Genomic DNA, 21,175 nt, shown 5'->3' on the forward strand with positions numbered 1-21,175 from the left:
GCGCAACGGCGTCTCCCGGCTGTTGCCTAGCAACCCTCAGCGCCGGAAGAGAACCCGGCAAGCATTCCAAAGCGGTTGAGTTTCCGGGCCTGTCAAGATGGCGGCGACCGGCGACAGCGAGGAGCAGGAGGAGTTGGCTGCGGATTGGTAAGGGAGCGGTTCGGCCTTGTGTGTCCTCCTTTCTCTCTCAGCGGAAGGCAGATGAGCAAATGCCTGGCGTATCCCCCCCCCTTTCCTCCTCTGTTTTCTGTAGCCCAGGCCATCTCTTCACGAAGGAATTTTTTTGTTTCTTCGTTCGTCTTGTTCTTATGTAATGTTCGAGATATACGATGTGGTTCGTCATCTTCCTGGGTCTCGTCACAACCCCCCGCTATTTCTGAGGGTAGGGGGCTGAGAGAGAAAGGCAGCGCCCAGTAGCCGAACAAGCAGCGATATGAATCTTATATCCAAGCCAAGTGCAAAATCCACTCCCTGGGCCAATCCTGTTCCTCCTCGCCCTTTGGTCTTCTAGCAGGGTTGTTTTTTTTTTTTTTACAAACTCCTTATGAAAAACTGTAGATAGAGAAATAAATGCCTTCTCTTTACCGCACAGTTACCTGGCTAGAAGCATATGCCAACTGAGATCTCTTCTCAGTCAGCTGCTGTTATGCCACTGGTTCCTTATGGATATTATGAAAAAATACTCCATGCAACAATCTCACTCTCGGTTAGTATTACAGCTGTGTTTCTGCCCTTTGCAGTATGGAGCTGTGTTGTTTTTCAGCCACAGAATCAAAACAGAAAGAAAGTGACAGCCTTTCTCAAGCATGGTAAACTACCCACTGTTGTGGGAATTGTGTGTAAGGTAAAATTCTGAGAAGTAGCCAGAGAGAAATGTTTTTGTGGTTTTCATTATCACTGGCAGCAGCAAAGGTCTGCTGGTTTAGACTTTGTGCCCCTTCACAAGTGCCTATCCTCTTAAGTGTTTTAGTGGCATTTTTAAAATTCAGGTTATTATGTTGGATTGCCACAAGATGTCAGCATTTACAAATGGGTTACATGACCCCCAAAACTTAAATTAATGTAGGCGTCTAATGTGATGTATGTGTTATTTGTTCTTCTTGAACACTGATTTGCCTGCCATGGTGATACTCTAAAGCAGTTTTGCCCTGGTGGGCTAGATCTTTATCTCTCCCACCCCAATGGGCCAATTTTGAGAAGTGTAGGACCACCTACCTGTCAATCATTTGGTGACATATTTGAGCTAAACATTGGACTACACAATAGTGTGAGCTATTAGAAAGTATAAAATGCATGAGAATTCTCCATTGGTGTGTAAGCAATAAGACATTAAACATAAAAACAGTTACACACAATAAATTGCCCCCCTTTGTGGAAATCACACTGTCAGACACATTTCAACATTCTTACATAATAACACATAATAGAAAACAAAATAATTAAATATCTGTTGCATATCTTGACACAATTGTGATCTTTTACGTATGTATCTTTTGAATCCTGGAGCAGAGGCTTGAGGTTCAAGTGAAAAAATGTCCTTGCAATTCAACTCCTCCCCCCTTTGTCAGGTCCCCCCCCCCCCGTCAGTCTATAGCCTTTGAAAGAGATAACTGTGGGCACTTTGAAAACTCTGGTGTTGCAGGTCTTGTGAGTTGAGGGGTTGTTGCTGCTTTTCATTGCACATCTGTAGAAGTGATATCCTGTAAGGGGGCAGGGTTTTGGGGAGACTTAAACACAGTTAGACAAGGAAGGGGGAAAAGGCAAAAGGGATGTCCTCCAGTTTCCATGGGAAGCTGCAAATAATAACAATTTTAGTGGATTAAACATTTTATTCATTATCATTATTGGACTATTTTGATTGTTGTTAGCCGCCTTGAGCCCAGCTTCGGCTGGGGAGGGCAGGATATAAATAAAATGTATTATTTATTATTATTTATTATCACATTTCCATATAATTACTGTTATTATCTGCTAAGTTTGTTTGCTTTCTTTCACTTAATAAAAAATTACTCCACATGTAGAGAAAGAGAACTGTTAAAAATACAAGGGTAAAAAAAATAAAAAGAAAGCAAAAAATTAGATTACCAGTTAGATGAAAATGGACTTGACACAAAGACATCAGATTCAGAAAATAACTATTATTAAATAGTACAAAGATATTATCAAAAGCACACAGATTACTACTGGACTGGGGGGGGGAAAGGGAAAACAATGGGGAAAACTTAAAATTCACCATGTGCTATCCAATAAAAGAACTTCATGAAACTGACTTTCAACATGTGATGAACATGTCCCCAAAGTAAAACACACACACACAAATGACCTATGAGGAACCAAAAATAAATAAATGCTAAGACACACAATTAATAAGCAACCTGAAGTAACCTGAAGTAATCTGTTTTGGCATTCTAACATCCCAAATGAAAATAAAAGTGTTTCTTGATGTGACATCATCAGCTGTAATGTTAATACTGGGAAATGAGTTAATACCAAGAAAAATGAATGGCAATTTAAAGTTGTGCAGGTACCTTGCACTAGCCAAAATGACAGAATTAATAAGAAATGCTCAGGCAAAAAAGGTAAACAAATACCATTCCGCAAACAATGTTTGGTTGTGCTTCGATTAATTTCATATATATAATGGAAGAACTGATAAAACGAACTTAATAAACGAAAACAGATTATTTGTAACCTAAAAAAAATGTCAAAGCCACAAAGAGAAAGAAATCAACCAATATAGCAGGGATTCAGACTTGTTTTGCTGAACAGAAAGAAAGTGACTGTTTGGCTTTAAGTGAAGAAAGACAAAAGGAAAAACAAATGCATTTACTTTTTATAGAGTATTTAAATCACTGTTTGCATCCCTTCATTATCATTTGTGCTGTGGGAGAAAAGAAAGGTCACTCTGTTAAAAGGGAAAATTATTTCATGTGAGAGGTCTGTCAGGAAATGCTGTTCCTAAAATGCATAGGCATATACACACCTGTTGAAAGGGAAAATTATTTCATGTGAGAGGTCTGTCAGGAAATGCTGTTCCTAAAATGCATAGGCATATACACATACACACACACACACACACACAAAAAAAAAACTTATGAAATTTAAATCCCATTGGGGGGGGGAGAAACTACTCAAGAGAGGAACTCACAGTGGGAGTGCTTTGATATTTACCTGTGAAAAGAATTTGGCATGTCCAGTACTTAACTATTGTCTTCCTGGAGCAAAACACATTAAGGATGATTTCCCTTAATGGTTCCAAGTTTTACATTTGAAAGAAACCTCCTCTCCCCCCTTACAGTTCCCCCCTTCCTCTTTCTCTCTCTCTTTTGTAAGCTGATCTAGCCTCTGTGCATGTGCAGAGTTCATGCCTCAGCAAACCTTTTATACAATTGAAAATGTTGCATCTTTTGGCTCAATTAGAATAAGGAAGGGAAAGGTAAGGAGTAGATTTTAAAAATAGGGTTAGATTTTAAAACAACAAAAAAGAGAAACTCAGCAATTTAAGTATTCACCAAAGCTAGCAATTTCAGCCCAAGCTTCCTTTATGTACAGGAAAGGGCTATCATTATTGGTCATTTTATCTGGTCATTCGCGGAACAATCAACCGCTCTCTTATTTATGAGTAAAAATGGCCAGGTAAGGAGTGGTTTTTTAAAATAGGGTTAGATTTTAAAACAAAAAAGAGAAACTCAGCAATTCAAGTATTCACCATTCAGCCCAAGCAAACTGAGACTGCTTCCTTTATGTACAGGAAAGGGCTAATATCCCTCTGGCCATTCGCGGAACAATCAACCGCTCTCTTATTTATGAGTAAAAATGGCCAGAGTTAGAATTCATAGGATTTTTTAACATTCTCAGTCATTTCAGCCTTACCATTTGCAGACAAAAAATTATTATTATTATTATTAATATTATTATTTTCTGCGCCTTAATTTACAGGAATGGCCAAGGCTAATTGTACTTGATTATTCATTTGTATGTGCTTAAACTTTGAATTGACTTTTAAGTTTGATTAAAAAAAATAGTAGACAAAATGATAAATACTGTAATCACTCAAATGCTTGATATTACCAGTTGTGCTTCAAAACATCATGGCTTTTACCTCTCACCTTTTAAAACTAAAAAGCAAAGCTAGGCTGAATTTCAACTCCATTACCACACCAGAATTTAAGAATTACCCTCCAATGCTTGCAGACACATGGTCTTCCACACAGCCACAAATTGGGAGAGTTGAAAGGGACCCTGGGGTCATCTAGTCCAACCCTAAAATACAGGGTTCATAGCAAGATTTGTACTACCAGAAACACACACATACTTATGTACACAGACACAACTGGGGAAGAGATCACAAGCCATGCGCCTATCACAAACCATGCGCCTATCATGTACTAAGGAAAAAGAAAATAAAAGTACCCAACCCTTTTAGCAGATCTTGAAGCTAGTTTGAGTGAGAGTTTACTTCCTTAGACTAAAGAGTGCAAATTCCTATAGAAATTATCTTTAAAAGAAGATTGAAGTTAACATTTTTCCTAAGATAGGGAGAGGATCTTTTATAAAGCAAAGTTTAAACAGCCATAGATTTGATTTAAAAGGAATACAAAAGTGAACAATTTTTCCTGAACTTGCAGAGGAATAGTAAGCCTAATCTATGCCCCCCCCCCTTTGCAGTTTCCTTTAAAGGAAGCTTACTCGGGAGTAAATTTACCTGGCACAGAATAAGAAGGAGAAGGGGAAAAAACCCTGAAAGAGACAGAATGAAACAAGGGGGGGCATTTTCTAAGAAAAGAGGCCAGGACGTCTTATAGAGACTGATACCAGGAGCCTTACAATAACTCTTCTGTCCAACCAGATCAAAGTTAAAACTGGACTCAGATATTTTTCTTAGAAGGAACACCATACTTTCATAGGCATATGCTTAATGAAATACATACACTGCATTTTAGCTTGAGAGAGCAGTTGGCTCAACTAGGCTTTTGCAGCAGAAACATTAGGTTAACTTAGACTGGAACACAGGTGTACTTGCAAACTCAAAAGTTACAACAAAACATTTACCATTAGACTTAAATCGCCCTCCTCACTTAAACTAGAGGAAGGAGGTGGGGTAATTCCCCTTTTCAGAACACAAGTAGCACGTATACAGGATTTTACCACTTGGGAGGAAAACTCTTTTAGAGCCTCTCTCAAATAACAAACATTTGCACACTCCATTCTCCATTTTGTCTTGCTTTAAGATTGATAAGGCTCAACATGGCTTCCTTAGATTTAGAATTTGGAGCAAGCTTGCATTTTTATTTTAGATGGTACATTTAAGATAAGCAGCTGCTGGATGTTGCCTAAGTACAATTTAAACACTGGAAAAACGTTTCTTAAACACAAATTGAAGGGGACTGTCAGAGTCCAGGCGGGAAGTAAGCACCAACTGGGCTTCTTTCCCATCAGGAGTCTGTGGGTTCATTTCTTTTGATTGAGGTGCACCCATTTTAAGAATTTTTAATAGCGCTAGCTTTTACTTTTATACTGCAGCCGGGGTTTTATCCCCACTTTTCAGGAAACACAATAAATAACCCACAGTACACTCAATTTGGACAACTCCGAGAATTTGTACTGTGACACACCGCCGTTCGTCTGGCCTGACTTACTAGGCTGGTACAGCTGTTGGCCTTTCCTGGCTACTAAGCTAACAGTGCGGTCAGCGATCTCAACCCCCCCCCCTTTGGTCATTACTCAGCCAGGGAGCCCACAGCAACCTCCTGCCTCTTACAATCTAACCTGAGAGTTCCCTACTGGACGCTTGCATGGCGCAGTGCCAGATTGGGACTCAGAAATGACAAAGAAGGAAAGGAATCAGGTGCCCTTGCTTTCTCTGCTCACAGGTCATCTCTAACAAAGATCGCCATGGCAGAGGTGCGGCTGCACCTGGGAATTATAGTTTTCAGTACAGAAGAAAAAGCACGACCTTTTTCTGGGCAAAACTCCGAAGGAATAGGTCGGCATATAGACTGTAGAAGGGAAATGAAAGAAGTCACACACAACTTTTGCCTGGGCATACTCCGAAGGGCTAGGGCTGGTGTTGAGATTGAGGGGACAGAAAGGAGGAGAAGGCATTTCTTTTAAAAAGTAGAAATTTTAGATTTGAAGGGAAAAGGAAGAATTAAAGAATTTTGGTTGCTGTGGTTTAGAGACCCCAACCCACTACCCGTGTTTCCTACTTAATACTCACTTCCGCATGCGCTGTTCCTGGTGATCCCACGATGTCTTGACTGGTTGTTTAAGGCCGGCCTGATCAAGCTTTGCTTCCCCTGGTTAGCCTCGCTGAACTCCAAGTTATTGCCAGACCCTGGGACCGATGGAAGACTGGTTATTCCTCCTGGCAAACTGCCTGGTGCGCGCTGGATAACCAGTCCTTCCTCGTTTCCAGAATCTGGGTAACCAAAAGTCCCTTCGTGCGTGGTCGCCATCTGTTGTAAATAAAAATATGCCCTTTCCCCTTATGGGGTATCCAAGAGCCCATACAGAGTCCTTACATAGGTTCCCTATTGGTAGGAGAAAATAACAGAGGCCAACCAGAGAATATTGAGAAGCAAAGCAGCTAGTAAGCTTGATCTTTATTGATCTGTTGCAACAGGGTACCCCCCTCACACGCAGGAGAGGAAGAGGACCCAGAACAATAGCCTGCAAGGCCTTATAAAGACTTTTGAAATTCCCCTTCTCTAGATCAGGACCACCCCCAGAAACATTATGCATACATCACAGAAGGGGTGTAACCTAAGACCACCCCTCAGATACATCCCACCTACATCACAGAAATTTAAATGTTGTTTTTCTCTTCTCCTTGTTTATCTCCTGTCTAGCAGGTTACTTGATTGGATTTTCTGGGGAGCCTGGCCATTCTTTTGTAATGCTAAAATACTTATTTCCTGGGCCAGGTCACAGGCTCACACCTTATTCAAACACAGATTAAAGAAAGAGACAATGGGGAGGCTTTTCCATTTTTAACCTTGCAGAGAAAGGATTTGGTCAGTTTAGGAATCAAAATGGTTCCACGTTGGCCTTCCTGTACTGATCTATGTATGTGCAGTTATGAACATTACTATATATCTAAAACCATAAAATTCCTATCACAATTTAAATTGTGATAGGAATTTTATGGTTTTAGATATATAGTAATGTTCATAACTGCACATACATAGATCAGTACAGGAAGGCCAACGTGGAACCATTTTGATTCCTAAACTGACCAAATCCTTTCTCTGCAAGGTTAAAAATGGAAAAGCCTCCCCATTGTCTCTTTCTTTAATCTGTGTTTGAATAAGGTGTGAGCCTGTGACCTGGCCCAGGAAATAAGTATTTTAGCATTACAAAAGAATGGCCAGGCTCCCCAGAAAATCCAATCAAGTAACCTGCTAGACAGGAGATAAACAAGGAGAAGAGAAAAACAACATTTAAATTTCTGTGATGTAGGTGGGATGTATCTGAGGGGTGGTCTTAGGTTACACCCCTTCTGTGATGTATGCATAATGTTTCTGGGGGTGGTCCTGATCTAGAGAAGGGGAATTTCAAAAGTCTTTATAAGGCCTTGCAGGCTATTGTTCTGGGTCCTCTTCCTCTCCTGCGTGTGAGGGGGGTACCCTGTTGCAACAGATCAATAAAGATCAAGCTTACTAGCTGCTTTGCTTCTCAATATTCTCTGGTTGGCCTCTGTTATTTTCTCCTACCAATAGGGAACCTATGTAAGGACTCTGTATGGGCTCTTGGATACCCCATAAGGGGAAAGGGCATATTTTTATTTACAACAATATCAGGTGATTGACAGATGGACTGTTCCAACCTACTGTCATTGTTGGCCCTGGGGGAGAATTGAACTCCCTATGCATTAGCTCATGCAAGAGTTGTGTGTGTGTGTCTCTATGTGTTTCTATCCTGCTCTGTACGTACTGGGAGGTGCCAGTCCAGTTCCAGCAGGAAGAGGCTGGTGTGCTTGATCTGAGCTGAATTTAACTTCCTGAGCATCAGCTAATGCATAGGAGTTCAATCCTGATTTCTATCTGCCCCACACATAACATCATACATGATGGACTGAAGAAACCTGAGGAAATTAGCCTTATGTATCATATTAATATATTTTTTTCTTACTCAGGGCACTGCCTTCAGAAGTGGAAGTCTTGGAGTCCATCTACTTGGATGAGCTACATGTGTCTAAAGGAAATGGAAGGTAATTGCAACATTGTCAGATCCTTTGCTGGTTCTTTGTTTTATGGTATGGATCACTCCTGTGATCTTGCATATGTCATTGTGGAACTTGATTCCTGGTTTAGAAGACTGTATCCTGTTTTTGGATTAGACTACAGTGTCCTGCACAAACTCGGAATGAATTGCAACCCCTGATTCATGTTTGTTAATTTCCCAAAATATTAGTCACTTCTTTTTTCCCCTCCTTGTATTTGATACTACCATTCTGAAATAGTTATCTTTGTAAGAATATGGGGTGGGAAGAATGAAAGGTCTGCATCATGCCTGCTTCAATCTCCTTTCAGCCTGAGAAAGGAAGGAATAACAACCCACCTGCATTATCTCTCCTGTTCCATCTTCCTTTCATTTGACACTAGACTCTCACTTGAGCCTCTCTTCAACCCTAGGTCTGTGCCGTGGGAAATATCTATCACCCTTCATCCAGCAACTGCAGAGGACCAGGAGTCTCAGTATGTCTGCTTAACCTTGGTGCTATCCGTGCCTCTTCAGGTAAAGCCTTGTATGCCTGAGTGACTATTATGCTATGTAGCACTTTAGCATGGCTGTACTACTCATTTTGACTTGGCTTTGTTTCTTATTAGTATCCAAATGAAGTGCCAAAGATAGCCATCCAGAATCCTCGAGGGCTGTCAGATGAGCAAATCCAAAAGTAAGTGTATTATGCAAACTCTTTCCAGTTCAGTGCAAGAAGTAAGGTTTTCTTTGTTTCAGTCTGTCACACTTTTAATGGAAAGTGTGGGGAGATGGGAGCTTCTTTATATTGTGTTCCACCTGCCCAATGATCTTATGTGGAATATATATTATGCAGCTGTTCTCTTAATTTAGAGCTGTGCTGTGAAGGCTGTTGCTATGTTACTAACACTGGGAGCATGGGGAATGAGGTTACAAACAAGACTGGAAGTTCTAATCATGTATGCAACATGTTTGGGTACATATAAATTAATTATGGTGTTTGTGTGTAAAATTGGCATTGGGGGAATACATGTTAAAGGAGATCTTTCCCTTAAAAGTTATTGATAGGTGGACAAAATTAAGAGATGAGAGGCAATGCATCTTGGTACATTACTGTATCAGAAATGCAGCATCTTCATCCAAAACAAAGTCCCAGCTTCTGTTGCTCTTTACACATGGCTTACTAGAACCTGCTTTCCCTTCCATGCTTTCCCTTCCCCTAGAAGGGCTTCAAGCTGCTTTTTCAATTTCAGTCTGGTACCACTTCCTTCTAATTTGTACTGAAGTAGCTACTATGTCAGATGAGATACTGGGTGAGAGGCTGGAACCCATCCTGTATTGCTGTTGAGATTGCTATTGCAAGTGGCTGATTTAACCACTCCAGTTCTTGCCATCTCTCTTCCCTGGACATCCAGTCTAGCCTTTCTCCTTACCCTGCCCCCTTTTTTGCCTCCATTTTAGGATTTCCCAGACACTACAATGTACTGCTGAGGCCCAGCTGGGTACAGCTATGTTATATGAGCTAATAGAGGTAAGAGAATAGAAAGGGGAGGCAGGCTGTCCAGACCTATGGCTTGGGCTGTTGCGCCTTTATTGTGTGAAATGACAAACTGACCCTCTCTGTCTTCACAGAAGGGAAAGGAAATCCTTACAGACAACAACATCCCTCATGGGCAGTGTGTGATTTGCCTGTATGGCTTTCAGGTAAGGGCATGCTGGATTGGCATCTTGTTTTCATTTGTGGCAAGCCATAGGGAATAAAAGCACTAATATAAGGAGGTGGAAGAATGAGGTGAAGCTGGGACTCACTCAGAAAGGAAGGAAGAGGGAATGGGAACTTGTTGGGATGTCTCTAGATCCCTTCCTTAGTGCTGTGTTGCATTCTGTTCTGCAAAAGTGTGTGCATGTCTCCCCACAGTGGGAAGGGGAGTAACAGTGGGAATGGGGGGACTTCCGGTCGGTGCCAGCGCTTAATGGCGGTCCTACCTCCGAGCTCCGGAGAAGGACTGCTCCGCAAGTTCGGGTCTTGCCCGCTACGGCGAGCGGGGGACCCCTAAAATCTCAGGCGCTGAAGCCTGAGAACAAGGAGATTCGGTGGGCACCTTTGCACCCCCCGGTACTGTGAAAGAGCCTTTTTAAAGGCTCCGGAGCGGCATCGGGAGTGAGCGCGGTGCTGAGAGTCGCTACCCAGCCTGCGGAGTGAAGCCGCGTCGCCATAAGCGGAGAGCGCCGATTCCTTCCTGAAAAGAAAATTTGGACTGAATTCCCGTGAGTAAGAGCAGAAAAGAATTGGGACCCTTTAAAGTTTAAAAATTGGGCTGAAAGCGGGGAGGTTAAAATCAAGGAAGTCTGCCTCCCCCCGACTGCATGAAAGCGAAAGCAACGGAACTTTAAATCTGCATCCGTTAAAACTTTCTTTTTAATTAATCAAACCGGACATTTGGACCTTAGATCTCCCCTCTAGCCAGCAGGGCAGAGGGGAGGTGAAAGAGACTTTGATAACTGCATGATCTATCTAGAAGGAAAATCCTCCGCTGCCTCAGTCATTTAAGAGCATGAAACGGTCTGCCTTTTAGGACAATAGGACACTGAACTGACTTTTTCCTGTAAAAGTTACACTGAGATACAAAGTCTATATATTGTTTGGCTACAGTACATCAGACTAAGATGAAACAGTATCTATTGGAAAACAGTGGCAATCTGTAGCTATAAGCTCCCAGCTATATTTGTTTTAACTGTGTCAATTTCTCTACATCTTTGGATATTCTCCTTTGTCTCTGTATTTGGACATCTCAATTTTGGCCATTTTGATTTGCTCCCCCTAGAGGGTAAGGTAAAGGTTGGCACGGCCTAAGACAGTGGAATTTTCCAACGGGGAACAGCTCCCGTGGGAAACGACCTTGACATGAGTGGCTCACAAGAAGAGATAGTCACAAGAGCCAAGACCAAGCAACAACAACAACAACAGCTGCAGCAGCAACAGACAAAGAAAAGAGGCTCAATCTCAGGCGTAACTGCCGGATTTGCAGGAACAGCAGGACAAGAAAAAGGGACAGCTGTTTCTATGGAAGCTGTGACAGAAGCCCTGCTTAAAATAAACCAATCTCTGGAGTCTCTGACAAAACAGACTTCAGAAAATACACAAAAATTAACAGAAATATCAGTAAGACTAAACCAGAATACAGAATCTATAAATAAATTGGTAGAGGAAAACTCTACCACGCGTAAAATTGCTGAAGAAGCGAAAGCTATTGCTGGAGAGACACAAGAGAATTTAGAGCCGATTGCTAAGAAGGTTTATGAGCATGACGCAACTCTGGCCTTGTGGGAATTACAGAGAAAAGAGAGAAATTTGAAATTAAGACTGATCCCAGAGAATGAAAGAGACAACCTTGTGGAATACCTGACACGGGAGTTTGTTGACTGCTGGGATCTGGAGGAAGACGAATTTAAAATTACAACAGCTTTTAGACTGGGTAAAAAGCAGGACAGAAAGACCCCGAGAGACTGCCTGATTACATTTAGATCTAAGGAGGAAAGAGACAAAATATTAGGACTACATTTTGAAAAGGCCTTGCAAATTGGAAACTCAGCCGTACAGATCTTCAAAGACATCCCAAAATATATTTTGGATTTAAGAAACTTCTACAAGGACTTAGCTCTTCTGTTAAAGAAAAACTCCATCCGCTTCAGGTGGGAATTCCCACAAGGGCTGTCTTTTGATTACAACGGAAAGAAGGTCAAAATAAAGACAATTCAAGACAAAGACAAATTTTTGGGAAGATACCAGGAGGACCTGCAGAAGGGGACTGTAAACCCAATTGCAGAACAAAGGAGAGTATTAGATATTTTGAATCTTTCGCTTGGACAAAAACCACCACCATCAGAAGAAGAGCAACAACTTGGAGCTGTTGGAGGAGTCTCAGAAAAATAACAAGATGGCGTTGCAATTCCTTAGCTGGAATTGTAATGGGCTCAATGGGCCTTTGAGGAGAAGACAAGTATTTCACATTTTGAACAGAGAACAACTGGATTTGATATGTCTACAAGAAACCCACATAACCAGAGCTCACAGGAGATTACTTACAAATAAAAGACTAGGACAAGAATTTATCTCATCAGATAAAGTAAAAAAAAGAGGAGTTGTGATATATGTGAAAGAGAAATGGACTCCAAAAATGATGTTTAAAGATGAACAAGGGAGATATCTGGCAGTAGAGATACAAGTACAAGGAGAAAAACTTTTAGTTGTTGGAATCTATGCACCAAATGAAGGCAAATCTGACTTCTTTAAGAGACTTCATGAAACCCTGACGGACTATTTGGATTATAATATGATAATCATGGGAGACATGAACGGTGTGGTCTCCACTAACATGGACAAGGCACAAAGACTAACAGTTACTAAGGAAGGGAGACTTCCTAGGACTTTTTTTGAAATGACGGAAAACATTGACTTGATAGATATATGGAGAACAAGGAACCCTCTGGAGAGAGAGGGAACCTTTTTCTCCCAAGCAATGATGACCTGGACCAGAATCGACCAAATTTGGATTACTAGTGGTATGGCTCCATTGATTAAGAAGGTGGAAATCTGCCCAAAAACTTGCTCCGACCATAACGCCGTGAAGATGGAGATGAAACTTACAACAACTGGTCAATTTAGATGGAGAATGAATGACACCCTCTTTTGAGATAAGGAGATCCTTATGAAGGCCCAAAAAACTTTAAAAGACTATTTTGAAATAAATTTGAGGGCCGATGTGGAGAAAAGAGTGATCTGGGACGCAAGTAAAGCGGTGATGCGAGGCTTTTTGATTCAACAAAACTCAATAAAGAGGAAAAAACAAAATGAGAAAAAAGAAAAGATTTTGGAAAAGATAAAGGAAGGAGAGAAAAAATTAAGAACAAAACCAAAGTCCCAGGAGATTTTAAGAGAGATTAAGTTATATCAAACACAATATATGGAATTGATGAACCAAGAGATTGAATGGAAGATAAAGCAAATGAAACAAAAGACATTCGAATCAGCAAATAAATGTGGCAAACTTCTGGCATGGCAACTGAAGAAAAGGCAGAAATTAAATACAGTTACAAGCCTAGAAGTGGATGGGAAAAACATATCTAAACCCAATGAAATCAGAAATTGCTTTTTGAGTTATTTCAAAAAACTTTATACTCAAGGCCCGCGAAACGAAGAAGATATAGATAAATTCCTTGATAAATATGGATTACAAAAAATCTCTCATCAAAGTAAGATGGATCTGAACCAGAGAATAACAGAACAAGAGATAGAGGCTGCCATTCAGAATATGCAACTGGGCAAATCTCCAGGACCAGATGGACTGACTTCTAGATACTACAAATCGCTGAAGGAATGGTTGATTCAACCACTAAAAGAAGTTTGCAATGAGATCCTTGAGGGAAAAAAGGCACCTGAATCGTGGAAAGAAGCATATATTTCACTCATACCAAAGACAGAGACTGAAAAGACCCAATTGAAGAACTACCGCCCAATATCACTACTTAATGTGGATTACAAAATTTTTGCAGACATTCTGGCAAAAAGATTTTAAAAAGTGCTGATGGAGAAGATTCATAAGGACCAAGCAGGCTTTCTCCCAAAAAGACACCTAGCAGACAATGTAAGGAATATAATAGATATTTTGGAAAAGCTAGAGGTGAATATAAACACTAAAGCAGTATTGATTTTTGTGGACGCGGAGAAAGCCTTTGACAATATTTCTTGGAGTTTTATGATAAAGAATCTTCATGGGATGGGGGTAGGCCAAGGTTTTGAGAATGGTATGGCGGCAGTATACTCTGAACAAAAAGCTAAGTTGATTGTAAATAATGTAATAACTGAGGAACTTAAGATAGAAAAAGGAACACGACAGGGGTGCCCAATTTCCCCATTACTCTTCATTTCAGTTCTGGAGGTGTTGCTGAATATGATTAGAAATGACCAGCAGGTTAAGGGAGTGCAGGTCGGAGCTAAACAGTATAAGTTAAGAGCATTTGCAGACGACCTAGTATTGACTTTGCAAGAGCCAAACACTAGTACGAAAAGGGTCTTAGAAATAATCCAACTGTTTGGCCAGGTGGCTGGATTTAAGTTGAATAAACAAAAAACCAAAGTTCTAGGAAAAAACTTAACAGATATGGAAAAAGAGGAATTCCAAGAGGAGACAGGGTTGATGGTGGTCAAGAAGGTTAAATACCTAGGGGTTTATTTGACATCCAAAAATGTGAATTTGTACAAGGATAACTATGAAAAATGTTGGTCAGAGATTAAAAAAGATCTAGAAATATGGTCAAATTTGAAATTGTCAATGTTAGGCCGAATTGCAGTGATTAAAATGAATGTATTGCCTAGAATGTTATTTTTGTTCCAGACCTTGCAGATTCTGGATAAGATGGAATGTTTCAAGAGGTGGCAGAAAGATATTTCGAAATTTGTCTGGCAGGGCAAAAAGCCCAGAATCAAATTTAAAATATTGACAGATGCTAAAGAAAGAGGGGGTTTTGCCCTGCCGGACTTGAAATTGTACTATGAGGCAGCAGCATTTTGCTGGCTGAAAGAATGGATGCTCCTCGAAAACACAGACATCTTAGATCTGGAAGGTTTCAACAATGCTTTTGGTTGGCATGCATATCTATGGTATGACAAAATCAATAGTGCCTTTAAAAATCATATTGTTAGAAAAGCATTGTTCAATGTTTGGATAAGATATAAAGATCTGTTGGAAAACAAAACCCCTAGATGGGTGTCACCAGTGGAGGCCAAGGCAGTGAAGAAACTCAATATGGAGGTCGGATGGCCGAAGTATTGGGAAATTTTGGAACAGGATGGAGATAAGTTCAAATTACAAAGTCATGAGAAATTGAAACATAAGGTACAAAATTGGTTTCAATATCATCAAATAATGGAATTTTTCAAACAGGATAGGAAAATTGGCTTCCAGATGGAAAAATCAAAACTAGAAACTGAATTGTTAGAACCCAGTACTAAGAATTTATCTAGAATGTATAACTTGTTGCTGAAATGGAATACACAGGACGAAACAGTCAAATCAGCTATGATTAAGTGGGCACAGGATGTTGGTCATAACATTATGTCAGCTGACTGGGAATGGTTATGGAACACCGGTATCAAATTTACGGCATGTAATGCCTTAAAGGAAAATATTATGAAAATGGTATACAGGTGGTACATGACCCCAGTCAAGCTGGCAAAAATTTATCATTTGCCCGATAACAAATGTTGGAAATGTAAAGAGACTGAAGGTACCTTCTACCACCTTTGGTGGACATGCCCGAAGATTAAGGCTTTCTGGGAAATGATCTATAATGAAATGAAAAAGGTACTTAAATGTACTTTTCCTAAAAAACCAGAGGCCTTTCTCCTGGGCATTGTCGGCCAATTGGTGTCAAAGAGGGATAGAACTTTCTTTATGTACGCTACAACAGCAGCAAGAATACTTATCGCGAAGTATTGGAAGACACAAGATCTACCCACTCTGGAAGAATGGCAGATGAAAGTGATGGACTATATGACATTGGCCGAGATGACAGGCAGAATCCGCGATCAACGAATAGAGACGGTGGAAGAAGAATGGAGAAAATTTAAAAGCTATCTTAAGGACTACTATAAACTTAATGAATGTTAAAGTGCTCTGGTTTTCAGAAACAAAGGGATACAGTGATACAAGGTCAGAATATAGAGAGGACTACGATGACAGAGGCGGAGAGTAACAATAGGGAGTTGCTATAAAATTATGGACACTGGGATGCAGAAAGGGGGGGTATGGGGAAGTCCGAGAAAAGAGGTTTATGAAAATAGGTGATGAAACTATACATGTATGTTTGTTCTTTTAAGTGTTTGTTTGTTGTTTAAAAATTTGTAAAACCAATAAAAAATTTTATATAAAAAAAACAACAGTGGGAATGGGGTGCAAAAAGCCCCTGTTAATGTGATTGTTTGAATCTGAGCCAGCATCCACATATATTACATATGAATTGAATTGAAATTGGATTGAATGGGAATTATTATTTCAATGTATGCTGAAAACGCACAGTGTAGCTGATTTGTATTAATAGGAATCTGTGCCTTCCCCTGTGCAGGAAAATGAAGCTTTCACTAAGACGCCATGCTACCACTACTTTCACTCACGTTGCCTTGCCAGTTATACAGAGCATATGGAGGAAGAGATCCGTGCAGAGAGGAAAGAAAGAGTACAGCCTTTGGCACCTCTGCCCAAAGAGGTAATAGCTCCTTGCATGCACCCCACAGCTGCTTCTAGAACTTCACCAACTTTTTCCTCCAGGAATGGCTTCTGAATCTGGATCAACATTTCCAGTTCATTTTGGTTATTAGTTATGGCGTTGAGAGCTGTGGACAGGATTTTCCCAGATAAATGTTGAAATGGTTTTCCATGGTTCAGTGCTGTGCATACTTTCGCATTTGCAAGTTATTTTGTCTACAGAGGACAAAATGTTAAGTCATGTGTAAAGTCTGGGAATCTAGTTAAAGACCAGAGGAGATGGTCAACATATCTTCCTTTGCTTCAAATACTAAAGAACTGGGGTTCTGTAGATAAAAACAATCTTTGCAGCTGCAATGCAAGTGACCAAAAAGTAAACTCACATTATATCTCATTGAACACCTGTGTTGGTGTGTTTCTTGGTGGAAAAGATTGTGAATGGACTTCAACATACACAAAAAAGCTTTGCGAAGAAACAAAAGTTATCTTCCTCCACTCCCAAACAATAGAACAGTTCTGAGGGCAGGGTTGCTAGTGGTGAATCTTCACTCTGAGATAATTTTTGCACTAGCTTTGATGCAAGTTGTGATTGCATTAGGAAGGCCCAGTAGCATCTTATAAAAGAGAACACTTTACTGATGGATGTTTATAGAATGAAGTTAACTAAGTTCCCAGGAGGCTTGGATGATGAGCTCAGAATCCAGGCTGCCCCGTGATCCTTGTAGTCAAAACTGCACAGCACTCTTCTGCCAATAACACTGTTGTTGAGTGCTAGAGCTCCCCAGGATGAGTAGCAGTTTATCAGGAAAATATTACTCTCTTAAGACACACTGGCGGAGTATGAGAACAGTAGCTGTATATCCCATGACTAGACTAACCAAGGCCGAATTTTGTTGTTATTACCTTGTGTACAGGAATTTGAAGTGCAGTGCCCTGTGTGCAGGGAGCCTCTGGTTTATGATCTTGCAACATTGCAAGCAGCACCACCTCCACAGCAGCCAATGGTAAGGAAACTTTCAAAACAGACCTTTCACATGGACTTGCTGCTCTTTAAAAGATGCACCAGGCAGGCAGCCTCTTGCTTCACTAATCTCTCTCACTTATTGGACCTGTTGGGCAACCCCATTTCTCCAAATGAGCTCTGTTAAGTGTTATTTCCAAATAATCATATACCTGGTGCTCTGTACGTCTGCAGGTGGCTATGAGTTCTAACATTCTTGCCAATTTTTACTTCTACACCAGGGAGAGGAAATTATTTTCAGCCAGGGAGCTGTCTTCCTTTCTATTCAACCTTTCAGGGGCCACATAGGAATTTTATTGTTTGTATAGCAGGCTAGTTTCACACCCCTTCTTCATTTAGGCAAAAAGTATTAACAGAGTGAAACAACAGATATAGTCAACCCGTCTCTTTGCTTCCCCGTTACACAATAGGTGGTACATTTAGTTGTGTTTAGAAAAAACAGCTTAGGTTCTAACTAAGAATCCTCTGGGAGGAGCATGCTGTGACTGGAGTTTTGCTAATGAGATGCTCTTGCCTGTGTAAGGAGGTGGGAGGCTGCATTTCCCCCCCCAGTCTTTTTCTCTGCCTGCCCCCCGGCAGCCCCTTTGCCCATCAGATCTGGAGGGTTGAGAGACCCAGAAGGCTCTGTTTGGGCCAGTCATCCAATTACATGCCTCTTTCCTCAGGAGGTGTACCAACCTGACACACAGACACTGCAGCACAGAGAACAACTGCGCCTGATCTATAAGAAGCAGCAGGAGAAAGGAGGCATCATTGACCCTGAAGCAGAAAGAAATCGCTACTTCATCAGCCTGCAAAAGGTTAGTGCAGGCAGCAGGAGTACAAAGAGGATAATGGTGATAGGGAAAGAATGAAACAATGGAGGTAGCAATTTTTACTTGCTGGGACATCCTGTCTTGTAGCACAAGAGAGAGCTTTGATATTTGCATCCTAGGCAATTCTTTTAAAGTGCTGATGACTCTTGTTGCTGGCAATTTTGCAAGTTACTATAGGGAAAGATTTAAGCAGCAAAGCCTGGGGAAGACAGATGGGGTGACATCAATATATTAATTCCTGTGGGATCTTTGCCACTCAGACTGAGAATCAAGCCTGCTGGGTTTATGCATTTTCTGCCCTTCATTTTGGTTTCTATTCTTTTTAGCCCCCAGATACCACTGAACATGAACAAGTAGCCATCTCAGAAAATGTTCTGGATACTGACAAGGAACTGAGGCCATCAGTCGGCTCAGAACATACCCAAGGAACTGCAGAGGCTGCTGTTCCAGTGAGGAATGAACCTGAAAAACCAGAGAGACCTTCTGTCCCTTTGCATTTCCATAGCAAGAGAGAGAGGACTCGAGAGGAGAAACCATCTATACAAGGCCCTGGCTGGCAGCTGCGCTACAAGTCACTGGAGACACCAGCAGAAACTCATTGTCTTCTCACTGTTGAGGGGAAATCCAGAACCTTCAGTAGAAGACCCAACTGGAGAAAGGAGAGGGGACAGCGAAGCTGTGGGAGGTACAATCAAGACTTCTCAAAATCTTGCAGCAGAGACCAAGTGTCTTCACTGGTGGAGAAAAAAGAGCTGCGCACCAGAGGAATCTCGCCAACCAAAGAGGGAATGTATTTGAGAGAGGAGAAAAATGTTGTGGGGAAATGGACGCAGGAGCAGAAAAGTCAAGCCCATGACAGTGAGGAAGTAAACTTGGAGGTTAGCCATAATGAGCTCAGGGGGTCGGCCAAGTGGCAGGGTCGCCGTGGGATGCAGGATTGTAGGCAGTGGGAAAAGACCAAGGGCAGAGAACATGGATCTTATATTAAAGTGCCAAGAGGCCGAGGACACACCACATTGAACTCAAGGAGAGAGCTGCAGAGCCAAGAGACTGAGGATGGCTCCTAGCAGGCAGGAGTTGAGGCTTGAGGGGCTTTTTCTAGGGGTGAACACAGGTGATTTTGTTGTGCTGTCAACCATTGGCCTGGATTGTAAGGAAAAGCAGATCTGTCTTGAAATTCTCCTCTCGGCCATGGGCGGTTTATGTCTTGCAGAGTAGGGGTATATTGTCCTCAGAGATCAGAATTACTGTCTGTGGACTGTAGTAAATAACTGAATAATAAATGGTAGCCAAATGCTATTGCCCATGGGTAAACTGTAGGCTCTTACAGTGAATCGGCGCTGTGTAGAGGACTGTTTGAGGCTGAATCACTGAACTAAAAGCCAAGCTTGAAAAATAACTATTAAGTAACCCTGTTCTAAAATAGGTGCTAAAAATAGAAGGACTATAAGGGAGTACAGGTCTCCTTGTTTACTGTCCAGAACTATGGAGAGGACTTGCCATTAATAGTGTCAATATTTTTAGACATGCCTTATTGATGGTATTGGCATATGTGAAAAGAGTGGACTTGAATCAACATTGACTTGGCAGCTGTTGACCACAGAGGGTTCTTTAAGCCCCCCCAACTGTGGCCAGACTGAATGTTGGGGTCTCCCACTGCCTCATTGTAATTGGCTAATGTTCAGTAGTGATTGACCTTGAAGTGCAAACATCAAACATGCCTATTCTAAAGGGCCTTTAAATTATAAGAAGTCCAACTCCTTACTCACCCAGTAGTTGGATTTGGAGCTAGTATTGGCAACAAAGGCTTCAGCTCCAGGTACACCAAGGCTCTTGTCTTTGCCTATTTTCACAAATGTAATATCCTGCAATGGTTTACTAACTGCAATCCTGTCCAGAGTTCACGTGACTTATGTTTTAGATCTTATCATCTTTGATTCTAGCTAAATTTGGTTTTGTTGGGGTGAGAAATCTCTCATGCTCAACTGTCTTTCCCCTCCTAACCTTATGGCTGTGTGTATGTGCATTCACCCACACACCATTCAAGAACAGCTCTACTCTCCATTTGGGAGGGTAATACCAATGTACCTACCTATTTTTAGGCTACACAGTCCCTGTCATCTCCTTCAGCAAAATGCAGCCTTGTCTTTATGGGTATTTCTGCTCAGAGGAGGAGTCTGTAGCAATATGGAGTACATGTGGCCACTATGCAAACATTTTGAGCAGACTTTCCTCCACTTGTATTTCTATTTTTTCACATATTTATGGCCTTCCTCCCCCCACAACAAATTTTACCCTAGGCTGTGTGAAAGTTCCCAAGCTGCTTAAATTCCTTATATGTCTGCAAAATGTCCCCCCACCCCTCCCCAAGTGAAGCTTTGCCAGACTTCATAATTTTCCTTTTCTGCTTAGCCACAGTAACATTGTAGATGTGTGACAACTTTACAGAGCACAGTGGCCAAAATGACCTTACAATAGAAATGTGACTGATTTTAAACCAGTTCATGCTAGAGGCTAAAGCATGTCATTACTCATTTGCATGCATGCACATATACCAGTTTGAGCAGTTCTGCCTATTAAAAGGATTGATGTGAGATTGATTTACCTCCCTGCACTGTGGTGAGGTGGAATTTGTGGTGATGTGATGCAAAACAGGAGTATTAAAAGCAATTTGAGTAAACCAATCTATGACTTTTTCGTGGATAAAGAACATAGCTGCTGCTGTGCTGCATGTGATGAGACCATTCAACAATATTACCATATTTTGCGCCCCATAAGACGCTCCGGCCCATAAGACGCACCTAGTTTTTTTGGGGGGAAATAAAGGGAAAAAATTATTTCCCCCCCAGGCGCGGGGCTGGGGCAGCCCGAGC

The 21,175-nt window shown here is 41.2% G+C and overlaps 1 protein-coding gene across 2 annotated transcripts; it reads left to right on the forward strand.

Moving 5' to 3' along the window:
- Positions 1-38: 38 nt before the first annotated feature.
- RNF25 (ring finger protein 25) lies at positions 39-20,986 on the forward strand. Of its 2 annotated transcripts, none has more exons than XM_081201523.1 (10): positions 39-147; positions 8,138-8,212; positions 8,637-8,739; positions 8,832-8,899; positions 9,664-9,733; positions 9,835-9,906; positions 16,327-16,467; positions 17,381-17,470; positions 18,153-18,287; positions 18,629-20,986. In XM_081201523.1, the coding sequence occupies exons 1-10, from the start codon at positions 98-100 to the stop codon at positions 19,367-19,369; spliced, it is 1,545 nt and encodes a 514-aa protein (XP_081057649.1). In that variant the 5' UTR covers positions 39-97; the 3' UTR covers positions 19,370-20,986. The 2 variants fall into 2 exon arrangements, with proteins under 2 accessions (XP_081057649.1, XP_081057650.1); XM_081201524.1 differs by lacking the exon at positions 39-147 and adding an exon at positions 579-706.
- The last annotated feature ends 189 nt before the right edge of the window (positions 20,987-21,175 follow it).

The sequence above is a fragment of the Podarcis bocagei genome (genome assembly GCF_964188305.1).
Source record: "Podarcis bocagei genome assembly, chromosome: 1".
NCBI classification, from domain to species: domain Eukaryota; kingdom Metazoa; phylum Chordata; class Lepidosauria; order Squamata; family Lacertidae; genus Podarcis; species Podarcis bocagei.

Excerpts from the sequence above, each read along its gene's own strand:
- RNF25 (XM_081201523.1), top strand. The coding sequence starts at position 98 with ATGGCGGCGACCGGCGACAGCGAGGAGCAGGAGGAGTTGGCTGCGGAT. Across the intron at positions 8,740-8,831 it reads TGCTATCCGTGCCTCTTCAG|TATCCAAATGAAGTGCCAAA; the intron begins GTAAAGCCTTGT and ends GTTTCTTATTAG. Across the intron at positions 9,907-16,326 it reads TTTGCCTGTATGGCTTTCAG|GAAAATGAAGCTTTCACTAA; the intron begins GTAAGGGCATGC and ends TCCCCTGTGCAG.